Source organism: Geotrypetes seraphini, chromosome 6, assembly GCF_902459505.1.
Source record: "Geotrypetes seraphini chromosome 6, aGeoSer1.1, whole genome shotgun sequence".
NCBI lineage: Eukaryota > Metazoa > Chordata > Amphibia > Gymnophiona > Dermophiidae > Geotrypetes > Geotrypetes seraphini.
Genome location: NC_047089.1, coordinates 214,996,212 through 215,023,990, shown reverse-complemented (window position 1 = coordinate 215,023,990; position 27,779 = coordinate 214,996,212). Strand labels below are relative to the sequence as shown.

General features: G+C 42.6%; 1 protein-coding gene across 2 annotated transcripts in view; it reads left to right on the top strand.

Annotated features, from left to right (window-relative positions):
* The window catches only part of UNC5D (unc-5 netrin receptor D), a 761,056-nt gene that overhangs the window by 691,881 nt on the left and 41,396 nt on the right, over window positions 1–27,779 (top strand). For both annotated transcript variants that reach the window (XM_033949939.1, XM_033949938.1), the window contains one exon: window positions 16,056–16,205. In XM_033949939.1, coding sequence (XP_033805830.1) covers window positions 16,056–16,205 — 150 coding nt within the window. The remainder of the gene's footprint in view (window positions 1–16,055; window positions 16,206–27,779) is intronic.

Below are 27,779 nucleotides of genomic sequence, written 5' to 3'. Positions count from 1 at the left end.
TACTGTATATAGGCATGGCCATCTATTCTATAAAAGGTTCCCAAACCTTTAAAAAATGTTCAGATCTCTCATTTTACATTAAGGCCCTCTTCTATCTGCGATAGGAGTTTTTAGCGCAGGGAGCCGTGCTGAATGGCCCACGCTGCTCCCGATGCTCATTGAGTTCCTATGAGCATTGGGAGCAGCACGGGCCATTCGGAGCAGCTCCCCGTGCTAAAAACTGCTATCGCAGTTTGATAGAAGAGGGCCAAAGAGCGGCGCATATCGTAGGCAGAAACAGAGGGGCATTACTGGTTGCCGCTCGTTTTCTTTAATCATTCAGAGTATGCATATTGAAATATAAAATTAAGAATTAAAGATTGAATACCCACACAAATATCATCTCGTCACACATTCGGACTCATGAGGCAGGCCCGCTTGGGGCCGAAACACGATTGTGTTGAATCTTTCTATTTAATAAACGAGATTGCACACCAATCAGTCACCTTCGTTGTTTTTCTTCTGCTTTTACTGTACCATTGCCACATTTCTAGTAGGTTACTTCTCTTCCAAGCTGCTGTTGTTTCATAGCACATGAAGGATATGTATCAGAGTAGTAATAGTAGGTAGATAGTCAAAGAATGAAAACATTTGAATCCCACTTCGTTGTTGTGCCTTTCTGTATAGAAATTTTTTGCTATATTTCTTGTTTGTTCTACCAGTTTTTTTATGCTTCCTGAATACAGTCTCATCCATATTCCACTATCCTGGGCTGCAACTGTCAATCTCTTTCCTGTCCTTAATCATTCATGCTTCTGGTTTTGATCCACATATAGTTATTGAAGTATATTTCCCACTGTATTTATGCATTTGCCATTTATTTTTCCTTGTTTTTCCTGCATTGCATATTCTGTTGGTTCTGTTCCTGTATGTAGAGGTAGATTTTCACTCATTTCTACTAGGTTCTGTGAGATGATTGAAGAAAATGTTTCCCCTCTAGTCTTGAAAGTATCAACAGGTCGCCTAGGCTTATGTCTAGAAAGACCCATTGGACACTGCTAGGGCCCTCTTTTACTAAGGTGCGCTAACCAATTAGCGGGCGCTAACTGCTAACGTGTGCATGCTAGTTTATGGACGCATTAGCGTTTAGCACGCACTAATTCAATTAGCGCACCTTAGTAAAAGAGGGGGTAGGTGTTATCCATCAGACTTCAGTAATGGTCAACAAACTGATTTCTTTGAGTTCACTTTATAATTACAGAGATGATAGCTCATGATTTTTATAACTTTCTTCAGTTCTGGTGATGTTCCGTTCTGTTAATCAGGTTTTCTATACCGGCTTTATCTATTCAGTTCAAGGTTGGATTGTATTACAAGAGGTTAGGTCAGTTATCCAGGAAGTTGCAATTAGAGAATGACACGGTGACAAAATTCATCACCGTTCCCGTCCCCGCGGATAACCGTGGGAAATAATCCCATGTCATTTTTTAGTGTCTATTTCAACCTCGGTCCTTCTACACCAGCATTCTTCAAAGCAAAGCTTGCGGGTCAGTGGTTGTGGCCATTCATATTCTGATTCTTATGTGAGCCAAGGATAATGAAGCCATTGTGATATCACTGATGCGATTGGCTCTTAGGCACTGGTGGAATGAGGCATTATGACATCACAATATCTGCTCTGGATACCAGAGACTGCCATTCTGTAGTGTCTATCTCAACCTCAATTCTTCTACACCAGCATTCTTCAAAGCAAAGCTTGCGGGTCAGTGGTTGTGGCCATTCATACTCTGATTCTTCCCTCTCTCCTTAAAGAATGACATGAAGATGGTTTTCCGCAGTTATCTGCGGGGAGGGGAACGGTGATGAATTTTGTCACCGTGTCATTCTCTAGTTGCAATGTACAGTTTGACATGGACATTTAATATGGTTGCTAGTACAGGTAATCAATACAACTGTTAATACACACACACATACCTCAACCCTTTTATGAAGCCACATTAGGGTTTTTTTATTGGTGGCCATGGTGGTGAAAGCTCTGAATTCCTAAGAATGTCTGAGCTTTTACTGCCACGGCCTGCAATAAAAAAAATCCCTAATGCGGCTTCATAAAAGGGGGAGACAGCTAAGTCATAGTTATAAATTCATAATTACAAGTACAAGTAGGTCATCTTTGGTTCTTTGTTTTGTCCCAGGAGTTGCTTAGACAGTTTAGAAATGGACTTTTACAATTGCCATTCAGTTACTTCAGGGTTGGCTCCCTGTCTTGGTAGAGAAATACTTTTAAAAGTTTTCTGAACCTGAGATAATGGTCACAAGATCATAGTGTAAGTGGTAGTTGGTTCCAGCATTTTGCTAATTGATATTGGATGGATAAGGTAATTTGCCTGGTAGACATTATATTGTTGCATGCTGGGAATTTTAAATGGAACATATTTCTGGTGGAATATCTGTTGGAAGCACCCTAGAGAAGGGTGGCCAACCCTGTTAGGTAGGCAGGGACATTCCCTCTTAGTTTCAAGTTTATTATATTTTGATATACTGCTTATTAAAACTTAAGCAGTTTCCATACAAAATGTTTACAAAAATATAAAATTAGGGAAAACTTACAAGGATTATTAAAACTCTAACAGACAAACTGGACACAAAAGGAAAAAAAAACAATAAGAGGATACATCATATTAAAATAACAGGAGCTGGGGAAGGGAAAAAGAAGAAAAGTAGATGAATAGAAAAGAAGGAGAAGAAGAGAGAAGAAAAAACTCGACAATTTTAAAGAATTGGAATCAGGGGTACATGTAGAGAACTAGATATCAAAAGCATCTTTGAAAAAAAAAGGTTTTGAGACCTGATTTAAACTTCAAGACACAATGTTCCTGTCTGAGGTTAATGGGAAGAGAGTTCCACAATGTAGATGCTACCACAGAAAAGATAGTTTTGCAGGTGGTGTCGTATACTATTTGGCACAAGGAGAGAATATCAAGAAGATATTGTTGGGTGGATCTAAGCCCTCTTGTTGTAGTATATGGAGTCAAGAGTCTATGAATGAATGCTGGCGAGTGATCCGATTGTACCTTGAATGTAAGGAGTAATATCTTAAAAGTAATCTGGTGCACTACAGAGAGGTGTAACGTGGTCATGTTTAAGAGATGGTAACGTGGTCGTATGTTCTGGCTTTATAAGTTATTTTAACCACCATATTCTGTATGATTTGAATTCTATGGATCTCCTGTGTGAAACCCTGGTAGAGTGAGTTGCAGTAGCTTAAATGGAAGATTACTAATGAATGAATAAAGATATTGAGGGATTCGGTGTCCAAAAGAGAAGGTAGAGAATGGATCATTTTGAGTTTGAAGAAGCATTTGCAGATGACTGAACTGACTTGTTTATTGAAAGAAAGCTTATCATCTAAAATGACACCTAAAAGTTTTAGTGTCATGTCAAATTTAATTGAAATTGACTTATTATGGATAGGGACTTTCAAAGATTTGTTATTTCTTGTTGGAAATAAGAGGGCTTTGGTTTTATCAATATTTATTGAGAGCAGGGCAGGATTAACCAATAGGCCAAGTAGGCACGTGCCTAGGGCCCAAAATGGTCAGGGGGGCCTGATGAAGGAGGGCATCAACATTGTTTTTTCCAAATGGTAATGGGCCCGATCGGCAACGTGGGCCCCACCTGAACGTAATGCGGCCCCCCCATCGACGGAAAGTATGACAAGCAAGCAATGCAGGTAAGAAAGGCAACAGGAACTGTAATTGTGGAAGCGGTGCTGCTTGCCCAAAGCTTCCCTCTGACGCAGCTTCCTATTTCTGCCTGGGTGCATGGTGGGGTGGGGCGGGGCAGGGGGCCCAGTGTACTTGTGTGCCTAGAGGCCCTTGATGAATTAATCCTGCCCTGAGTGAGAGCATATTTTCTGTAAGCCAATCGCAAATTATATCTAGTTTTTGGTTAATATCATGGATCCTGCTAGCGTTCTGAGTTTGAATCAGGTGAAGAAGCTGGATATCATCTGCGTTAATGTAAACAGTAAAGCCAATCGATTGAGCTATTGTCAATAGTGGGGCCAGGAAAAGATTAAACAGAAAGGGGGAAAGTACGGTACCCTGGGGGACACCAAACTTTTGGACTTAAGATTCTTATGATAAGTCTTGAAGATTAACCTGATAAATACGTTCTGAAAAATGTGACTGGAACCACTCCAGAGCTGTTCTTGAGATTCCCAGTGATTGTAGTCTCTTTAATTGCAGAGAATGATCAATGGTGTCAAATGCCGCTGTTAAGTCTACAGATAGAGGATTTTAAAGGCAGTGATGCCTAATTTAAACTTGATACTTGTGGTTATGGGCAGCCAATGCAGTTTCATATAGTAGGGCTGTAGGTGTTTCGATTTCCATAATCCGTATACGAGTCTTAATGAAGACGCAATAGTAATGTTTTAGATCAGAGAACTAGTGGCGGCGGATAAGAAACAGAGAGTGGGGGGTAAATGGACAATACTCGGATTGGAAAAACGTAACCAGTGGAGTGCCACTGGTGGGGTGTTTGGACCCGTGCTCTTCAACATATTTATAAACGATCTGGAAATTGGTACGATGAGTGAAGTGATTAAATTTGCGGACAATACAAAGTTATCCAGAGTAGTGAAGATGCAGGAGGACTGTGAAGACCTGCAACATGACATAAACACGCTCGAGAAATGGGCTGCGACATGGCAAATGAAGTTCAATGTGGATAAGTGTAAAGTGATGCATGTCAGTAACAAAAATCTTATACATGAATACAGGATGTCCGGGGTGGTACTTGGAGAAACTCCCCAGAAGAGAGACTTGGGAGTACTGGTCGACATGTCGATGAAGCCATCTGTACAATGTGCGGCGGTGGTGAAAAGGGCAAACAGAATGCTAGGAATGATTAAGAAGGGGGATCACGAACAGATCGGAGAAGGTTATCATGCCCTAGTACAGGACCATGGTATGCCCTCACCTGGAATACTGCATCCAGCACTGGTCGCCTTACATGAAGAAGGACATGGTACTACTCGAAAGGGTCCAGAGAAGAGCTACTAAAATGGTAATGGGGCTAGAGGAGTTGCCGTTCAGCGAGAGATTAGAGAAACTGGGCCTCTTTTCCCTTGAAAAGAGGAGACTGAGAAGGGACATGATAGAAACATTTAAGAAGGGAATAGACTTAGTAGATAAAGACAGGTTGTTCACTCTCTCCAAGGTAGAGAGAATGAGAGGGTACTCTCTAAAGTTAAAAGGGGATAGATTCCGTACAAATGTAAGGAAGTTCCTCTTCACTCAGAGAGTGGTGGAAAACTGGAACGCTCTTCCAGAGGCTGTTATAGGGGAAAACACCCTCCAGAGATTCAAGGCAAAGTTAGACAAGTTCCTGCTGAACCGGAGCGTACGCAGGTAGGGCTGGTCTCAGATAGGGCACTGGTCTTTGACCTGAGGGCCGCCACAGAAGTGGACTGCTGGGCACGATGGACCACTGGTATGACCCAGCAGTGGCAATTCTTATGTTCTTATGTATTCTGTCTACTTTTGACAACCACAATTCCTCTAAACAATTTTTTTGTTCATCTAAAAATGAAGTGATTCATTCTTAAAAAGCAAAGAAAGGCTTTAACAAATTTCTAAATTTCAATTTCAAGAAATTATAAAACTGCCCAAAAATTGTCTAGGTTTACACAACAAACTCACATCACTGCAAGTGAACTGAAATAATTGACACTGGCATAGATGTCCTCAGAGAATGGCACAGTAACAAAATTCATCATCGTTGCCGTCCCCACAGTTAACCACAGGACACAATCCCATACCATTCTGTAGTGTCTATCTCAAGCTCAGTCCTTCTACACCAGCATTCTCCAATGCAAAGCTTGAGGTCAGTGGCTGTGCCCATTCATATTCTGATTCTTATGTGAGCTAAGTATAGGATAATGAAGCCATTGTGACATCACTGATGAGGCTGGATCTTAGGCATTGGTGGAATGAGGCATTATGACATCACAATATCTGCTCTGGTGGTCTCATGTCTGGACTGTAGGGAGCATGAGGTAACACATCCCAGCCATATTCATGTAGTTTTTCCAATGACATTCCCTATGTGCGGATGAGCGTTGTCATGAAGAATGAGTGGCCCTGCCATGAGTAACTGAGGTCGGGTTTTGTGCATTTTTCTGCAAAAAATCACGATAATACACTGCTGTGACACTTCTTCCACATGGAACTTTGTCTGTGATGATGATGCCTTCATTATCATAAACAAAAATCATCATTTGTTTGACTTTTGATTGAGCTCATTGAAATTTTATTGGTTATGGGGAAGATGGAGCTCTCCACTCTTCACTGAAAAACTACGCAAATGTGGCTGGGAGGTGTTACCTCATGCTCCCTACAGTCTAAACATGAGTCCACCTGACTTCTACCTTTTTCCAAAGTTGTAACAACCTATGCATGGACATCGTTTTGTGTATCTGGAAGAAATTTCTTCCGCCGGTCCCCGAGCCATTCGGCAACTGAACAAAACAGTATCATGGATGGACTAATTACAAAGCAGGGAGACTATATTGAAGGATTGTAAAGAATTACTTGGAAAAAATAAAACATGTAAATTTTAAAAAATAGCATGCATTATTTATGAAATGACCCTCGTCGAAGGAAGAATAGATTAACTAAATAACATACCTTAGAAGCTAATGTCCCACAGTCAGTGAAGAAATTGAAGCTGAAAAGAGCATGGTTATTTCAGCAAGAACAATGATCAGAAACATACCTCAAAATCAACAAAGCACTTATAGGAAAGAAAGATTAAGGTTTTGGAATGGTCTTTACCCTCTCCAGACTTAAATGTATTGAAAATTTGTAGAGAGATGGCCAGCAGGCAGTGTTGCAAGAATGCCTAAGAATATTTCTGTGCTAGAAGAGTTTAGCGGGGGGTGGGGGGGGAGTTTAAAAGCGAGAAAAGAAAATCTTCAGGCTACAGGAAACATTTGGAAGCTGTTATTTCTGCCAAAGTAGGTGTTACAAAGCACTGACTAAAAGGTTACACAGACTTCTGCACCTGCCATATGTACTATTATATTTGAATTTAGTAAAACAAAAACAAAAAAAATCCTTCTCCTATATAGTGTTTCTGATGTTAAGTGCCAATTGGTCATGTAATTTTCACACTAAAATGGCAGTTTCATGACTAAACGATGGGAAACTGACAGACTCGTATTTAGCAAGAGCTACTGTACTCATGTTACCCCTCTCCTAAAGTCACCTCATTTCTTCCCATCCGTTTCCGAATACAATTCAAACTCCTCTTACTGGCCTAAATGCATTCACTCAGCAGCCCCTCATTATCTCCCTTCACTTATCTCCCCCCCCCCCCATATGAGCTCCGCTCAGTCAGCAGGTCCCTCTTATCTGTGCCCTTCTCCTCCACTGTTAACTCCAGACTCCGTCCCTTCTGTCTTGTTGCGCCGTATGCCTGGAACAAACTGTCCAAATCCCAATGGCGGGCTCCATCTCTAGCAGTGTTCAAGTTAAAAGCCCACCTCTTCAAGACTTTTTTCAACTCATAAGTCCTCTTACCTTGGGTTCTGCATCCTCAACCCTATGGGCTCTTTTTACTAAGCTGCGCTAGACGCTAACGCCTCCATTGAGCTGGCGTTAGTTTTTCCGCGTAGCGCAGGGGGGGGGGCAGCGCGCGCTAAAAATCGCTAGTGCAGCTTAGTAAAAGGAGCCTTATATGTCAGGTCTGTTTGTCCAAGTTAGACTGTAAGTTCAACTTTTTTTTTTTTTTTAATTGGCTTAATCGTTGTGGCAATTGACCATGCCGGTTTTCAGCCAATGAAAAATTAAAATTAAGCAATTCCCCCTAAATTCTGTATATGGCGCTTTAAGTTGTGTACATAAATCAGTACGCACAGCTGATTCGTGCACACAAATTAATTGATAAATTGGCATATTGGCACCAATAATTGGTAGTTAACACTTCATAATTGACGTTAATTGGCACTAATTTCAAGTTACATACACAACTTGGAAAGCACAATTCTGTAAAATATATGCGCCAGTTGCAATGCGTAAATTTGAAAGTTATGTGCATTGTTATAGAATACACCCAATCCATGTACAACATAGGCGCAGGCATTTAAGCCTGGTTTTAGCCGGTCTCAATGGGTGTGCCTAAAAGTTATGCACACTGGTACTTAATGTGATTCAATAAAAGGTACGCACGCCTTGTAGGATTATGCCAACCTTCTATTTGGCGCCAATGTTGTAGGCGCCACCTGTAGAGTCAGGCATTTAGGTCCTGATTCTATAAAAGATGTCTAAAATTAGACGCCTAGATCGGTGCGCCTAGCTGATTTAAGCGTCTAACTTAATTTTCTTAATTGGCTTAATCAGTGCTGATGATTGAAAGCGCCATTAAAAACCAATTTTAAAAAAACATTAAAAAAAATCAATTAGCTAGTAGGCGCTTAACTCGGTACCACTTCGAGGTAGGCATCTGGTTAGGGGCAGATTCGGTTGGATTTTGAGTGTGGTAGGCACCTAAATTAAGCGCACTCATTTAGGCCACGAAAACCCTGGTCTAAATGGCAGTGTACCTAAGGATTTAACGCCAACTGGTGCCTTAGACAGCTTAGGCACTATTCTATAAATTGTGCCTAGCGGATGATTGACAACCGCTCTCAACAGCAGTGCTTGAGGGCCACAAACCAATTGGGTTTTAAAGGTATAGTAACATAGCATATGACGGCAGATAAAGACCCGAATGGTCCATCCAGTCTGCCCAAACATACGCTCGCTATAATTTAATGATTTAATTGAAATTGTTTTTTTTCTTACATATTTGTGGACCAGAAACCTAGAGTAGAGAATGACACGGTGACAAAATTCATCACCGTTCCCGTCCCCGAGGATAACCGCGGGAAATAATCCCATGTCATTTTCTAGTGTCTGTTTCAACCTCAGTCCTTCTACACCAGCATTCTTCAAAGCAAAGCTTGAGGGTCAGTGGTTGTGGCCATTCATACTCTGATTCTTATGTGAGCCAAGGATAATGAAGCCATTGTGACATCACTGATGTGATTGGCTCTTAGGCACTGGTGGAATGAGGCATTATGACATCACAATCTCAGCTCTGGATACCAGAGACTGTCATTCTGTAGTGTCTGTTTCAACCTCAGTCCTTCTACACCAGCATTCTTCAAAGCAAAGCTTGAGGGTCAGTGGTTGTTGCCATTCATACTCTGATTCTTCCCTCTCTCCTTAAAGAATAACATGAAGATGGTTTCCCGCGGTTATCCATGGGGACGGGAATGGTGATGAATTTTGTCACCGTGTCATTCTCTAACCCAGAGCTCTGCCCGGTACTGTGCATCCTCTGGAGTCTCCGTCAAAACGCACTCCAGCTTATCTAAACCATCCCAGCCCATCCTTAACTGAATGACCATATAGGGGACACAGGCCGTGCAAGTCTGCCCAGTACTGGCTTAGTTCTTCAATAAGTCAAACCTTGGAGAGTGAGTAACGTGATGTGCCAGTGTTTTGCAAGACGAGCAAAACATTTTCCTAAATTTTAACTCAATAAACGAGTGTTGTCTTGCAGTACGAGCACGTATACACACGTCACGTCAACTACGCACAATATACACGTTTCTCATCGCATCACTGAGCGCGGCTGAATGTAATACAAGCACCCGCAGTTTGAGCGCATACAACATACGCACATCTCACACTGAGCGCGGCTGAACGTAATAAAAGCATCACGCCCAAGTCACCCAATTCTTATTTGTTTTACTGTATATATTTTTATTTTATACAGTACAGTATTTTGTATTAAAGTTTTTGGTTTGTGGAACGAATCGTCTGAGTTTTCATTATTTCCTATAGGGAAATTTGCTTTGATATACGAGTGCTTTGGATTACAAGCAAGGTTTCGGAACGAATTATGCTCGCAAACCAAGGTTTTACTGTATATCATTATTTTCTGAATGTTGTTACACCCTGGTGGTGGCATGCTGCAATCCTACCATGATGGGCAGAGGTCTGTGCAAAGCTGTACAGGACTTTGAAGAAAGTAGAGTAGTGTCTTGCAAACTTTTCCAAGCCGTGGCACACCAAATTCGGGGCTGCAGCTGGAGGGTCTCTGCATAGGTGCAGACATCGACATGATGATGTCACGTGCATGTGTGACATCATGTTGACCTCCATGTATGCACGGAGGTGCTCTAGACAGGGCCCTGAACTCGTTAGCCCTGAAATGACTATGCCGGTGGGGAGGTGTGGAGAGCAGGAGAGGTGCCGGTGAGGAGAAGATGTGTCGGCATCGGCTAACTCGCCTACACGATGTGCATCTCGTGGCACACTTCGAATCTCACCACGGCATACAGGTTGTGATACACTGAGGTGGAGCATCAAGAATTCAGAAAAGACACAATGCTGCATGGCTATGCTATAAATAAGGGCTCCTTTTATCAAGGTGCGCTACGGGGGTTAGCGCGTCGGACATTTCATCATGCGCTAACCCCCGCGGCACACCAAAAAACTAACGCCTCATCAATGGAGGCGTTAGCGACTAGCGCGGCAGGCGGTTGAATGTGCGGTATTCCGCGTGTTAACCGCCTACCACAGCCTGATAAAAGGAGCCCCAAATGTCTTTATTGCACAAATTCTTTCATGGCCATCCAATGTAAATATCCACTGTGGAAAATATAAAACAAAACATTCTGTTTCTGGTTACAATAGCTTCCATAAAATAAAACTTGACTGATTGCTCCCCCCCCCTAATATTCAACTGGCTTTGGCATTGTATATCTTTTTTGTTTCTTTGTTTGTGCCATCTAAAACTTGTTTGGTTAAGTCAATACTCAGCCCTTCACCGCTAAGCCAAATTGTTTAGAGAAGCTGGGGCTCTTCTCCCTAGAAAAGCAGAGACTTAGAGGGGATATGATAGAAACTTACAAGATCATGAAGGTAGAGAGGGACAGATTCTTCAGACTGGCCGGGGAAATGAAAACTAGAGGGCACTCGGAAAAGTTGAAGGGAGACAGATTCAGAACAAATGCCAGGAAGTTCTTCTTCACTCAGAGGGTGGTGGACACCTGGAACGCGCTTCCAGAGGAGGTGGTAGAGCAGAGTACGATTTTGGGGTTCAAAAAGGGATTGGACGAATTCTTGAAGGAAAGGGGAATTGAGGGGTATGGTTAGAAGGGATACTATACCCTGAGTGAAGAAGAACTTCCTGGCATTTGTTCTGAATCTGTCTCCCTTCAACTTTTCCGAGTGCCCTCTAGTTTTCGTTTCCCCGGCCAGTCTGAAGAATCTGTCCCTCTCTACTTTCTCTATACCCTTCATGATCTTGTAAGTTTCTATCATATCCCCTCTAAGTCTCTGCTTTTCTAGGGAGAAGAGCCCTAGCTTCTCTAATCTCTCAGCATACGAAAGGTTCTCCATGCCCTTTATCATTTTTGTTGCTCTTCTCTGGACCCTCTCAAGTATCGCCATATCTTTCTTAAGATACAGCGACCAGTATTGAACGCAGTACTCCAGATGTGGTCTCACCATCGCCCTATACAGCAGGAGGATAACTTCCTTGCTTCTGGTAGTGATACCCTTTTTGATAATGCCCAACATTCTGTTCACCTTTTTCGAGGCCGCAGCACATTGTGCCGCTGGTTTCATTGTTCTATCTATAATAACCCCCAAGTCCCTTTCTAGGTTGCCTTCCCCCAATAATATCCCCCCATCGTGTAATTGTACATCGGGTTTCCTTTTCCAATGTGCATGACTTTACATTTCTCCACATTGAAGCTCATCTGCCATTTATTTGCCCACTCACTCAGTTTGTCCAGGTCCCTTTGAAGTTCTCTACATTCCTCAACAGTTCTAACCTTACCGGAGAGTTTTGTGTCGTCCGCAAATTTTATAATTTCACACTTCGTCTCTGCTTCCAGGTCATTAATAAATATATTGAACAGCAGCGGTCCCAGCACCGACCCCTGCGGGACGCCACTCGTGACTCCTCTCCAGTCAGAATACTGACCTTTCACTCCTACTCTCTGCTTCCTGTTTGCCAGCCAGTTCCTGATCCATCTGTGTATGTCCCCTTCCACTCCGTGGTTCCACAGTTTCCTTAGTAGGCGCTCATGGGGCACCTTATCGAAGGCTTTCTGGAAATCCAGGTACACTATGTCTATGGGTTCGCCTTTGTCTAGTTGTTTGCTTATCCCCTCAAAGAAGTGCAGTAGGTTCGTTTGGCATGATCTACCATTATAGAAACCATGCTGGCTAGTTCTCATCAGTTTATTTTTTTCTATATGCTCATTGATGCTGTCCTTGATTAGCGATTCGGCCATCTTCCCCGGAACTGAGGTTAAGCTGACCGGCCTATAATTCCCTGGGTTGCCTCTGGATCCTTTCTTGAAGATGGGCGTAACATTCGCTATCCTCCTGTCTTCCGGGATTACCCCTGTTTTCAGGGATAGGTTGCAAATCTGCTGTAGTAACTCTGCTATTTCATCTCTAAGCTCTTTCAATATTCTCGGGTGGATTCCGTCTGGGCCCGGAGATTTGTCCGATTTTAGTTTATCTATCTGTCTGAGTACATCTTCGAGGCTTACCTCCATGCACAATAATTTATCTTCTTGGTCCCCCTTGAAGAATCTTTCCGGCTCCGGCACGTTGGATGTGTCCTCTTTTGTGAATACCGACGAGAAAAATGTGTTTAATCTGTCCACCACCTCCTTTTCCTCCTTTACCACTCCCTTCTTGTCTCCCTCATCCAGAGGTCCCACCTCTTCTCTTGCCGGTTGTTTCCCCTTCACATATCGAAAGAATGGTTTGAAATTCCGCGCCTCCTTGGCAAGTCTCTCTTCATACTTTCTTTTTGCTGATCTGATCACGCGGTGAAGATAACTGGTTAAGTGCTAGGGTTGCAAGCAAAATACTGCAGTTTTCCATAGTTTGCTTTCTTCATCTTTCAGGGCTTAGTTTCACCACCACCTACAAGGCACTTTTTAAGTTTAATTACCCCCCCTTTTCCTTTTCAGAGTCTTGCACATGCCCTTATGTAGGGTTACCAGACACCTGGGAAAACCCCTTGCCCTAATTCTAGTCTGATGTCATAGCTACCTAATTCACCTGTTTGTGGAAATGATAGAACTACATTTCCCAGGATTCCTGGAGCCTCCTTCCTCCATCATGCATGATCTATCTTGTTTGCCCTTTTTGGGGGGATTTTCCTGCAGCTTGCTCACACCCAAGAATCACTACCTCTCCTTTGCTAGGAGTTTATTCTGGATCTGGCTTCTGATTCTTCTCCCTTTAATCTTAGATAGGAATAGATTACTATATGGCTCCAGAAAAATGAGGACAGATTGAGACATTCGGGTTTTACTTCCATTGCTTTCAATGGAAGTAAAATCCGAATGTCTCAATCCATCCTCCTTTTTGTGGAACCATATGGTAACCTTTTAACCTGCTTTTATCCACCATTCTCCCCTACAAGCATGAGTTTAATGTGTCTTTGCAATCCATTCCCCTCTATGGAATCTCTCCTTAGTAGGGCTCCAGTGCCATCTTCATTAATTTAGATACATTAATATACAAGTCAACTAATTAGTCATAAGTATAGATATGACAATTTTCAAAACTTCCTGCTTTGATGCAAAGTCCGTGGTATTTTTCCCCATTGATTTTGTAACCTTTGAAAATTGGCTACAGTGAGTTGGACAGAGTTGGTTAATTCACTAAATCATATATACAGCAACTCTCTTCTACTGAAAGAGAAACTGGTGGCATCCAGAAAGGAAATTGACCAATGGAGAGAAAAGATCTCACCTCTACAGGGGAAATTACAAATGGCACCTTTCCCTCTACTCCTACTTATCACTTATATAGCGCTGCAAGGCATACACAGCACTGTACATTTTGACATTTATAGATGGACCCTTCTCAGAAGAGCTTACAATCTAACTTGGCCAGACAGATGCAGAACTCAAGGTGAGAGGAGTTAGGAATCAAAAGCACTCTCCAAGAGGTGGGCTTTTAACTGGGCCTTCAACACTGCCAGAGACGGAGCCCACCATAGGGACATGGGCAGCTTGTTCCAAGCATACGGCGCAGCAAGGCAGAAGGGATGGAGTCTGGAGTTGGCAGCCGAAGAGAAGGACACGGAAAGAAGGGACTTACCAGCTGAGTGGAGAGTAAGGGGGGGAATCATAGGGGGAGATAAGTGAAGGGAGATAGTGAGAAGCAGCTGAATGAGTGCATTTGTAGTTCAATAAGAGGAGTTTGAATTGTAGTCAGAAATGGATGGGAAACCAATGAAGTGACTTTAGGAGATGGGTAACTTGAGTAAAGCAGCTCTCCCAAAATATGAGTTGTGCAGCCAAATTCTGGATGGATTGGAGGGGAGCATATGGCTAAGTGGAAGACCTGAGAGTAGTGAGTTGCAGTAGTCTAAATGCAAGGTGATGATGTCGTGGATAAGTGTTTTGATAGTTTGCTTAGCATCTGCCCCCAGGTGGCCAGCACTTCATAACTTCTTTCCTACCCTCACCCTATGTCCAACATCTCCCCACCACCACCCCTTTTTTCAGCCACCACTGCCATACTTTCTCCCAGTCTGGCCTGAAACTTAAAGAAGATTGATTACCGCATAGGCCTGCACTGAACTATTGCCATGTTCTGTCCTGCTCTGACATGAAGTTTTCCTCAGACAGAGGATGGAACATGGCAGCACTTGAAGGCAGCCTATGCTTAAAGGATCCATGCAGCACTAAGTCTTGGTTAAGCTTCAGCGTAACCCAGGAGGAGTTAGGGTCATGGCAGTGGAAGTCCCAGTGGTCAAAACAAAGTGGGAGAATTATCCCCACTTGTCAGAACTGCCCTAGGTGGATACCTAAACCACATAGAGGCAGGGACAGCTATGGATACAGGCCCAGATTCTATAAACAGCACCTGGAGTTAGGTGCCTAGATCGGTGCCTAATTTAATTTTTTTAATTGGCTTAATTGGTGCCATTAATTGAAATTACCATTAAACCAATTTAAAAATGATTTTAAAAATGAATTAGCTAGTAGACGCCTAACTCAGTAGAAACCTACTGCTTCAGGGTAGGCATTTATTCCAAGGCATCTACCAGTAAGTAGGCATGGTTAGGTGTGGATTTTGGTTTGACTTAGGTGCCCGTAGGCGCCTAAGTTAGGTACACTCATTTAGGCCAAGAAAAATCTGACCTAAATGGGAGTGCGCCTAAGGTTTCAACGCCTACTGATGCCTAACATCACTTAGGCACTGCTAGGTGTGATTCTATAAACAGCGCTTAGTGGCTGATTGACAATTGCACTCAAAAGCGCCTAGCAGTTAGATGCCATTTATAGAATCTGGGCCAAAGTGCACATATTTTCCTTGTACTGAGGGTGGGCATTTTTCAAACTGCCTTTTTACCCAAGCTGAAAATTGTGCTTAGTTAGTCCGACAGGAAGGAATCACCTGAAACATTTTTCAGAGGTACGTAATAAGCTGGAAATCCTAATTTAGTTGGGGTTTTAGAATTGGCCAAACTAGGGTTGCCAGATTTTCCTTTCGAAAATCCAGACCCCCCTAGCCCCGCTCCCAGGCCCGCCTAGCCACGCCCATCCCCGCCCCAAGCCCACCATTGCTCCGCCCCCTGCTTCCTGCTCTTGCTGGGTAGGGAGGAAGTCTGCGCATGCGCAGCCGTCACATGATGACCTTCCCTGTCCGACACAGCTTTTCAAAACCCAGACAAAATGCCAGGTTTTGAAAAACTGTCTGGAGCCCCCGGACATGTCCTCAAAAGAAGGACATGTCCAGGGAAATCCGGGTGTCAGGTAACCTTAGCCTACACATACAGATGCATCTCCTATATGATCTCTCCAGACACATTTGAAGATGGGAGTTGAGGACCACCAAGAGACGTCGTTGGGGCTTCTGCAGCAGACAACTAGTTGATGCTAAAACCAGGAACTGTATTCAGCACTGCTGTTTTGCTTCACTGATATGGGACTGGGTGTTTTTTCATTTTTCTTCTTCTTTTCCTCCTTATAGGAAGTCATTGCAGTTGAAAGGCTTCAAGGTGGACAGCTGCTGGAAGAACCAAAGTTGTTGCACTTCAGAGGAAATGCTTGTAGCCTTCAGATTTCCATCCTGGATATCCCCCCCTTCCTCTGGAGAATAAAACCATTTACGGCTTGCCAGGTAAGGGCCTATACTGTCTCTGATTCGTGCAGGCTATGTTTAAGCAGCCCTAGCTGTGTGTAAACAATACAGCAAGCCCAGCCAGCTTCGAAAAGTTCAGCTGTAATCTTTTGAGCTATTCTGACACAAGGGAGTCTATGGACTAAGCAGTTTCCCTTTCCTTGATCTGGTCTATTTTATTTATTTAACACCTAGCTCCAGTGGTAGTTCGAGGGGAATTATGTTCAGGTACAGTAAGTATTACCCTGTTTCCTATACCTGTGACTTGCCCAGGGCATATTAGTGGGATTCAAACCCTCGTCTCTCGGTTTCCTAGCCTTTTGATTTAGGCACTAGACAACTTCTCCTCTCCTTTCTATAGTGGGGTTACTAATTGGACAACTAGGTTGTACAGTAAGGGCCGGATTCTGTATAGCATGCCAAGTCTCAGAAGCCATCTAAGTGGTTTTTGTAGAATCTCTATAGTTATGGTTTGTCATTAGATAATATGCACATCCAGGGAGGGGGGAGGGATGGGAGCTAAATAAGGTTGGGAAAATGGTTGGAAAATTTTGGTAAGTGGGAGAAGGGTATTAATAAGTATGAATTCTTGAGAATTTTAGGCGATGTCTATATTGTATAATGAATAATTTACTTTGTATTTCACTTATTATATATGTTTTAAGAATGAATAAAGAATTTTACATATGTTATGGTAGGGTTGGGAGGGAAAGGGTTAAATTTTATGTATTATTGTTAAATATGATAGAAATTCAAGTGAGGTATATAATTTCAATTGTTAATTTATTGATACACTTGATGTAAAATGTAAAAATGAATAAAGATTTTATTAAAAAAAAAAAAAAAGAATCGCTTCTGTCCTCATGGACAGATTCCTAAGCCTACCTAACAGCATGATTCTCTAAACAGCGTCCATGTTGCAGGCACCGGTTAGAGAATAGGGTTGCTGCTAAACTGATCGTGGCAAGGAAATCTCCCTGCTGAGATCAGTTTAGCACCCATGGCAGGGACCTGCCCTCCCCCCTCCCCGAAGACCATGGGCAGAAGGGATGCCCAGTCCCTCCTGCCAGAACCCCCAAAGCCACCTTCCCTCCAAATGGCCACAGCAGGAAAAGTGGGGTTGGGGGATAGCCTGAGGGATCTGGCCAATTGGAATCTTAGGAGGCTACTTCTAACGCATCCCAGAATGCACTTGAGAGAGGCCTAAGATTCCAGTTGGCTCAGGTGCCTAAGGCCCCTCCTATGGATATTCGGTGCTGAAGCCCAGTTGTGACCCAGCTTTGGATATCCTGAATTAATGCTGGTGGTGGTCAGCAAAAAATGTTCACCAATAGCAGCTGAATATTTACCCCTTAGATATTTTTATCTCGCCATAGTCTCGTTCATATTTTTTTATTCTATAAAGTAACATAGTAGATGATGGCAGATTAAAGCCCGCATGGAACATCCAGTCTGCCCAACCTGATTCAATCAAATTTTTTTTTTCTTCTTCTTAGCTATTTCTGGGCAAGAATCCAAAGCTCTGCCCGGTACTGTGTTTAGGTTCCAACTACTGAAGTCTCCGTCAAAGCTCACTCCTGCCCATCTAACTATCCCAGCCATTGAAGCCCTCCCCAGCCCATCCTCAACCAAATGACCATACACAGATACAGACCGTGCAAGTCTGCCCAGTACTGGCCTTAGTTCTTCAATATTTACTATTATTTTCTGATTGTAGATCCTCTGTGTTCATCCCACGCTTTTTGGTTCAACTCGGCACTTATGTCACAAAAGAACTTGCTGACAGGCCGAGCGCTACACATCCCCATAAAACAAGACTAAGTGGTACCAGAAAATTCTAGAATATAAATCACTATTGACGCAAAAGAAGAGAGAGTACTACGCTAAACAGATCAGCACAGAAGACAATCTTAAAATCAACAAACTGTTCTCAATATTAGACATAAGAACATAAGAATTGCCGCTGCTGGGTCAGACCAAGGGTCCATCCTGCCCAGCAGTCCGCTCACGCAACGTCCCCAAGGTCAAGACCAGTGCTCCAAATGAGTCCAGTCTCACCAGTTTAGCATGAACTTGTCCAACTTTGTCTTGAAACCCTGGAAGGTGTTTTCCCCTATCACAGACTCCGGAAGAGCGTTCCAGTTTTCTACCACTCTCTGGGTGAAGAAGAATTTCCTTAAGTTTGTACGGAATCTATCCCCTTTCAACTTTAGAGAGTTTCCTTTCGTTCTCCCTTCCTTGGAGAGGGTGAACAGTCTGTCTTTCTTTATTAAGTCTATTACCTTCAGTATTTTGAATGTTTCGATCATGTCCCCACGCAGTCTCCTCAGTTTCTCTAATCTCTCACTGTAAGGCAACTCCTCCAGCCCCTTAACCATTTTAGTCGCCCTTCTCTGGACCCTTTCGAGTAGTACCTTCTTCATGTACGGTGACCAGTGCTGGACGCAGTACTCCAGGTGAGGGCACACCATGGCACGGTACAGTGGCATGATAACCTTCTCAGATCTGTTTGTGATCCCCATTTTGATAATTCCTAGCATTCTGTTCGCCCTTTTCGCCGCCATAGCACATTATACAGATGGCTTCAAGGACTTGTAGATCAGAACTCCCAAGTCCCTTTCTTGGGAGGTCTCTCCAAATACCGCCCCGGACATCCTGTATTTGTGCATGAGATTTTTGTTCCCGACATGCATCACTTTGCACTTATCCACATTGAACCTCATTTGCCATGTCGATGTCCATTTCTCGAGCTTGATTATGTCCCATTGCAGATCTTCGCAATTCCCCTGTGTCTTCACTACTCTGTATAACTTCGTATCGTCCGCAAATTTAATCACCTCGCTCGTCGTACCAATGTCCAGATCATTTATAAAAATGTTGAAGAGCACAGGTCCAAGCACTGAGCCCTGCGGCACCCCGCTGGTGACGCTCTTCCAGTCTGAGAATTGTCCATTTACCCCCACTCTCTTTTTCCTATGCTCCAGCCAGTTTTTAATCCACATGAGTATTTCACCCTCAATTCCATGGCATGCAATTTTCCGAAGTAGTCGTTCATGTGGAACTTTGTTGAATGCCTTCTGAAAATCCAGATATATAATGCCAACTGGGTCGCCCTTGTCTATCTGCCTGTTTATTCCCTCGAAGAAGTGCAGCAAGTTTGTCAGGCAAGATCTGCCTTTACTGAAACCATGTAGGCTGGTCCTCATCAGATTGTATCCATCAAGGTGATCAATGATGCGGTCCTTTATCAGCGCCTCTACCATCTTTCCCGGTACCGAGGTCAGACTCACCGGTCTGTAGTTTCCTGGATCTCCTTTTTTGAAGTCTTCCGGAATCTTACCAACACAAACAAGATCACAGATAGAAGCAACCCCTCTAGTTCAACGGCTTCAGAACTAGCCAACTATTTTAAAACAAGGATTCAATCCACACGGGACCAGCTATCCCCCCACCATTCCATACCCGCTGCAATAAAACCACTTATGGAAATACCATCAGACAGATTTTGGAATGATTTTGAAGAGATTATATTCAAAGACACAAAATGACTTCTAAAATGCTTTAAAGAATACTGTAGCCTGATCAAAGCAGCCACCCCAGCAGCCATAGAAAAAAAAATAACCCAGTGGCTCATCAATCACCTAAAAACTATCCTTTTCCCCGGAATCAGGAGGAGGAATTATCTTAACACCCATTCCCAAGAACCCTAAACTCAGTCCCTTTGATGCGACCAATTATCGGGCAGTAGCTTCCATCCCCTATTTATCAAAATGATGAGTGATACATCACAGAGCAACTCGAATGCTACATACAATGCTTCAGTATCCTCCACCCTTCAAAATTGGGATTTAGGAAAAATCGCAGTAGTGAGACGGTGGTCGCAGCACTAGTAACATACAGCAAAGAACTACTAAGCAAGGGTCACAGTGCAATCATAATGCAATTCGACCAAATGTCCGCAATCTTCAGCGATTTTAGATTTAGCGGCCCGGTCCTCTCCTGGTTCGAAGGCTTCCTAACCACCTGGCACTAGGCTGTAAGGATGGTGAGCTCTCTGATAGCTGGTAATCTCCCAGCAGAGTCCCCCAAGCATCCCCACTATCACCATCAGTGTTCTGAAATTGTAACTGTAAAAGCCCATTCCTAAAACAACTCCTAGGACAAAACAAAGAGTCAACAATGGCCTACTTGCACTTGAAACTATATATTTTAAACTAAGATCCTAACTGTATTAACTGATCTACCTGTACTAGCAACCCTATTGAATGCCCGTGTCAATCTATCCATTGTAACTGGGCAACTGATCCAACCTCTTTAAATATAATCCGATCTTGAAATGAAAGACGGAATAGAAAACCTGATTAAATAACATTTCGAGGTAGGTGCTTAATCCAAGATGTCTATCATAAACTCACAAAGTAGGAATGATTATGGGGCAGATCGTGAGCATGTTTTGCTTGTAGGTGCCTGTTTTGGACTTAGGTGCACACAGTTAGTCCAAGAAAATCCTGGCATAAGTAGGGTGCGCCTAAAGAAGACTTAGCGATGCCTAAGGCTGCATAGACAGTGCTAAGTGTGATTCTATAAAGTGCACCTAACTTTTATAGCGTTGCACTTAGCACCACACTAGTCGGCACCTAATTTGTAGTTGCCACATATATAATCTGGCCCCTATTTTTCCTGTTTCCCCTACTTCCTTCTATTATTTGAAGAGAGTTCCGTTCCTTTTCTTCTGATTTTAAATTTTCAAATTTCCTTGGTACATTAAACTCAAATCATAAACCTGGACTGGTCATTGTTTGATATAAAATGCTGGGCCCAATAGACCTTGGTGTGACTCAACATGGCTTTTCTTATATTTTTATGTTCTTTTTCTAAATTCCTAAAGGAGAAGTCCATAGGCCATTATTGAGATGGCTTGGGGAAATCTTCTGCTTTTTCCTTGGATAAGCAGCATAGAATCTGTTTTACTATTTGGGATCTAGCTAGGTACTTGGGACCTGGGTTGGCCACTGTTGGAAACAGGATGCTGGGCTTGATGGACCTTCGGTCTGTCCCGTATGGCAACTCTTATATTCTTATGTGAGCCAAGTATAGGACAATCAAGCCATTGTGACATCACTGATGAGTTTGACTCTTAGGCATTGGTGGAACGAAGCTTTATGACATCACAATCTCAGCTCTGGAATGTTTCTATTTGGGTTTCTGCCAGGTACTTGGGACCTGGGTTGGCCACTGTTGGAAACAAGATACTGGGCTTGATGGACCTTTGGTCTGTCCCAGTATCGCAGTTCTTATGTTCTCCCCTTCTCCACATTTCTTCTGTACTTTGAAAACCTGATGATTGAATTATATTATTGCTGCATTATTCAGTGCAGCTGAATTCTACAATCAAATCATGATACCAGTGATGTGGTCAGGATTTGGAGTATTAGCCAAGCAGTAGATTTTACAAGTCTGGATGCTGCAAATGAGGACTAGAGGGCTTTCAGGCTCTAAAGAAAGGCAGTAAGAGCAGAAATCACACAGCTAGAGCAATCTTTTGATTACTTGAGTGGTGCAGAATCACCTTAAAGCCTGAACCAGGAAAACCTGTTATTCTGCAGGATAGGAAGCCTTTGAATAGCTTTCCAATTGAGAAGCAAGGTGACGTTTTACTTCTCCTGCCTTTAGTGTGGCTGCTAAAGGGCCTCTGCAGTTTGTATTAAGATATGTGTCATTCTTCCCATCGGCTCTAGGAGAAGAAACAGTAATAATATAGTAAACAGAAATGGTGCTTGTATTAGCCCCAAAAAGAGTTGTTAAAAAGAAAGCCAGTGCCATAATCTATTGAGGGACACCACAAAAGCTTGCCCTTGCTGGTCTACAAAAGGCACTTTTCTTGTAATAAAAGAACCTCACTCCTAGTTGATATTACATTTTCTTACCCAGCGTACTGTACTGGGGCAGCTGGGATTATTTGTGATTGCATTCTGGTGTAATGACACAATGGATGGTGTTTTCCCCATTCCTTGTTGATTATACTTCAGTGTTTTTCCTGCCACTGGAATTGAGCATTGTCTGTCCCAGCACTGTCAGAAAACAGCAGCTGTTTCACCTCTGTTTTGTCTCCCTGTCATAAAGTTTAATCTCCATCACACTTGTCCTGAGCTAAATAGGCAGAGGAACGCTTTTTTGTTTGGGGAGGGGGGAGGCCAAAAGCTCCGCCTACATCCCCACCCCATAATAGTACTAATTTTAATGCCATTTTTTCCATTCATTCTTCATAAACACACAATATAATCTTATTAACAATGCATAATGGTAACCACAAAATTAAATTACATATGCAGAGAAAATTTTCATTAACATTTATATTCTGCTTTTTTCAGAGGTCAAGGCAGATGACTTTAAAATATTCAATGTCACCTCACTAACTGCTACAGAAAACTCTCCTTCAGTGTCAAACAAGTACATCAGCATACATCAAGAAGTAATACAAAGCCCTGCAAAGTGCATAAAAACAGAAACAGCATTTTTTGTCCCTCCCCACCATCCCCATGCCCAAAAAATTCTCCTTCCATCAACCCTCTCCAACATAATGCTGCATCTCTTCCTCCCCTTCACACCTTGTTCAACATTGCTCCTTCTTACATCCCTTTCCATCTATCCATCCTTCCCTCTCAACATCCAATATCTTCCCTCCTTCCTCTCCACCACTATCATGTCCAATAATTCTCTCTCTTTCTTCCTTTCCCTATGTACATCATCTCTCTTTCCCTCTCACTCCACACACCTGTATCCAACAATTCTCCCTTCTCTTTCCCTCCCCCACTGGCAGCACTTCTTTCTCTCCTTTCCCACTACCCTACCTGTACAGCATCTTTCCCAAACCCCCAATCCCTAGGCCCTGAGCATCTGTTCCCCCCTGCCTTCCCAACACCCTACCCTCAGCCCTTGGCATATAGCATATGTTCTTTTGAAATCTATACCTTGTCCTCCTTATTCACAATCCTCAGACATTAGGCCTAGCATTCAGATTCCCTCTACTCCTTTTGCATTTCACCTCCCCTTTCTTTTATTTTAAGCATTGTATCCTCTCCCCACTTGCCCTTAAGTATCTTGTTATGTCTGTACTGTTATTGTGAATTGTTCCCCTCTATTTTATATTTTTTAACATTTTTTTAAATACTTTGTATAAAATATAAACTGCTTTGTACATAAAAGCGGTATGTCACGACTTAAATAAACCTGAAACTTCTTCTTCCTGTCCCACCCCCAGCGGGATCCTGCAGCATGACCTTTCTCTTCAGCTGCTGACTCCCCCTCACCTACTTCCTCCCTGGTTGTTGTTATTTTAAACATTTTGGAAGCCACCGGGCAGCATTAATGAGATCGGCGTGCTGCCTTCGGCCTACCAAAGAACGCTTCATTCAGCAGCAGCCTGCCTATGTGGAAACAGGAAATCGCTGCTGAATGAAGACTTCCGGGGCACGCTGACTGCAGCACGCTGCCTGAAGATTTAAAATAACAAACACCAGGGAGGAGGTGTGGGGGAATCGAGAGCTGAAGAGAGAGGTCGAGCGGTAGGGTCCTTCTAGAGGGAGGGGGGAAGGAAGTAAAGAAGAGCACTGTGGCCAAAAGAGTCAGCTGTTGAATATTGGCTTAACCAATTAAGTTTTTAGCGGCCAAAAATACCCTGGATAGTCAATGCCGGTTGCCAGAAAGAGCCCAGCTTTCAATATCTGGGTTTAACACCAGTGGTGGGCGCTGCCAGCTGAATATTGATGGGGTGTGTGCACAAATGACATTTAATAGAGCCTAGAATGAGGATGCCTAGCCGAGTTTCATACGAAACTCAAAATTGATTTATGAGCTTAATTGGTGTGGAAATTGTCATTGCCATTGAAAGCTCATAAATGTTTTTTTAAACAATTAAGTGTTCCACGCAGAATGCGGAGCAGTGCCTACCGATGCCTACCTGAAAAGTGAGTGCCTACCTGAAAAGCCTACCTGAAAAGTGAGTGTAGTTAGGGGGCAGAGAATAGGTGTGGTATGACTTGTGCTGGTAAATTAGGCCAGGAAAACCCTAATATAGCGATGCCTACTGGCATCTAAGTCAATTTAGGCGCTGTTGGTGCAATTCTGTAAACGGTGCCTAGCTGTTGATTGACAATTGCACTGAGCGACATCTAGGAGATGATAATAACTTTATTTTTATACACCGCAATACCACAAGCAGTTCACAGAGGAAGAGACTGTATACAGACAGCGATATTACAAAAAACTTTCAAAATTACATTAGCATGTTAAGATTGATCAAATTTATCTGGAAGTGTTTAATTGCTGTTGGTTCCTTGGATTTCTCGGGGGCACAGGCGTCATTTATAGAATCAGCCCCTAAGATTTTAGCATGAGAGGGATGGTGTTTTAAAAATGTAACTATTGCAGTGAAAACATACAACTTCATATGAAAATAACTGCCAATAAACTGGTCCACTCAGCTAATCCCTGCATTAAAAAAAGTATTTTGGTGGTGAGGGGGGTGGGAGGGTTATTTTGGAAGGAAAAGAAGTTGGGTTTTTTTTTTGTTGTTTTTTTTAAGTCTCTCTTTTTTGTAACCTATAATGATATTTTAAAAAACTCAGGATGTTAAGTTACAGAGACTATAAACTACATCATGCAAGCCAATAATTGTAAAAGAACCACTTCAAGACAACTTGCACCTGTGCTGAAAAAAAACCCCACTTAAATTAATTACACCAAAATGATTAGCTCTGATGGTCCACTGAAATCATTTCACAGCCTGATTTTTGAAAGCAGGTGCAGGTTGTCTTAGATGGTTGCTTTCCCGTTAAGGACCAACATACAGTAGTAACACAATACTCCGAGAAATCCAAGGGATCAACAGCAATAAAAAAACCACTTGTGATTCTTCTAGGTTAAACACACACGCACACACACTCACACTCTCTCACATGCGCGCTTACACACGCTCACACACACAGGCTCACACACCGCACGCTCACACACGCATGCTCACACTCACACACACACATGCTCACACTCGCACACACACAAGCACACACACGCTCACACACGCACAAACTCTCTCACACTCTTTCACATGCGCACACACACACGCTCACACACACAGGCTCACATACCGAACACTCACACACGCATGCTCACACACGCACACACACACTCTCTCTCTCTCTCACACACACACACACACACACATACACACACTCTTTCTCTAGCTTGTTGTTGCCGGAATCCTCCACTGCAGTTAGGTGAAGAGCCTCTCTCTTGCTTAGAAACGATTTGCATTTTTTCCCATCTGCCAACAGCCTAATTATAATAAGAATCAAAATAATAACATTTCCCGACTACGTTAAGCACTCATCGCTCTGCTCCGCTTTGTCCCATCATATTGCCTTTTCCATCATTCTTCTCGGCTGAGCGAACGTTTGCAATAGAAAGCGATGATGATGGTGCCGGAAAAGTGCTAATTACGTCTGCCTGACTGTTATTACTTTTAATGTCACATGCACTCTTCCACTATCAGTGCTGTTAACTGACAATAAGCATTAATGCTTGTGCGGGAGTTACTTAGCTAGAGCAGTGGCTGAGCCATTGGGCTAAAATATAACCACATCGGAAAACAGTATTGGATCTGAAGATCTACAGAGATGAACCTTATGGCTAACAGATAAAAATGTTATATTTGGGAGGGGGGGGGGTGAATGAGGAAATGAGTATCAACTTTTAATCCACTGATTTGGGCATTGTGTTAAAGCAGTGGCCTCAAACTCAAACCCTTTGCAGGGCCACATTTTAGATTTGTAGGTACTTGGAAGGCCTCAGAAAAAATAGTTAATGTCTTATTAAAGAAATGACAATTTTGCATGAGGTAAAACTCTTTATAGTTTATAAATCTTTCCTTTTGGCTAAATCTTAAAAATAATATTGTAATTTATAACTAAAGAGACATACGATCAAGACACGGTTTTATTTTACTTTTGTGATCATGATAAACATACCGAGGGCCTCAAAATAGTACCTGGCGGGCCACATGTGGCCCCCGGGCCATGGATTTGAGACCATTGTATTAAAGTAAGACTGTAATCTGTCTGTCTGTACCAACAAGCTGAAAGTTTCACTTAATCTAGTCACTGAAGAGATATTTAAGAAGTGATGAAATGGGGTAGGCAGAGAAGGGTTCTGTTTCATTGTTTGGCCAGACCCAAACACCATTGATTTGCCCATGCCCCTCCCAGGTCCATGCCCACATAATTTATAGAATACCAACCAATGGTAGTGATCCATGCAACAGCTAATCAGTGCAAATTAGGCACAGTTTAGACCATTTATAACCCCAAAATTGATCATTAATGCCAATTAGCCTCAAGTGTGTTTCGTGCACAATGACACTGTTCTATAACATATACATGTATCTTGAAGTGCTAAGTGTAAAATTGTCCTGGCTCGTATAAATTCTTAATAAATATGACAAAAATAACAATAATCAGAATGAATGCTCCATATAATAATATCCAAACAAAAATGCATTCGTATAAACTCTTAACATTTATAAGAACATACGAATTGTCCTACTAAGTCAGACCAGAATTCCATCTAGCCCAGTTTCAAGTTTATTAAAAAGTTTCTTATACTGCCAAAACGGGCTTCAAGGCGGTGTATATCTAATAATTAAATTTAAAATAACAAAGGGGTATAACATAATTCATAATATAACAATAAAACGTAAAAACCAAGCATTATTCTATACATATTAATACAGAGACAAATAACAAGGAAGGAAAACATACAGAAAACGATAGAGAAAGGGGGAGAACTACAATATATTAGAGTACAGAAAGGAGAAGGGAAAACCAAAAGTTACGAGCTGAAAGAATTAATGGTGGAAGACGTCCTTAAGAGGACGGTTATGGCCCAAAGGCATCTTGAAACAGAAAGGCTTTCAGTTTTGATTTGAAGTGATTTAGGGTTGTTTCCTCTCGTAGAAGGGTCAGGGCAGAGTTCTAAAGCGAAGGAGCAGTAGCTGAAAAGTTATTATTACGCATGGTGTTGATGTGTCTTAAGGATGGTATGGAAAGCAGGGTTTGTGAAACTGAACGGAGAGTTCTATGAGGAGCGTACGGTATTAGTAATGTATCTTCTTTCCAAGAATGACCAATCCAGGTCACAAGCAGTGGTGTAGTAAGGGGGTGGGAGGGGTGGGGAAGGAGCAGGGGTGGGGGGTGGAGAGGAGGGCACGGGGGGGGGGAGACAGTCTCGGGCGCCTCCTACCCTCAATACACTACTTGTTGCAAGTACCTGGCAGAGTCTAAGAAGCTGGCAAAATTTCATGCTATGTAATCTCAAGGGTAAGCAATCCATGCATCTGCCTTAATAACAATGGACTTTTCCTTCAGGAACTTGCCTAAGCTTGTTTTAAACCCAGCTACATTAATTGCTTTTACCACTTACTCCAGCAATGAGTTCCTTTTATACTTCCTGGCTCCACCCCTTCTGTGTCATCTCCCCTTTGGGAGAGACTATGAAACTTATGGTGGCTCCATATGGCTT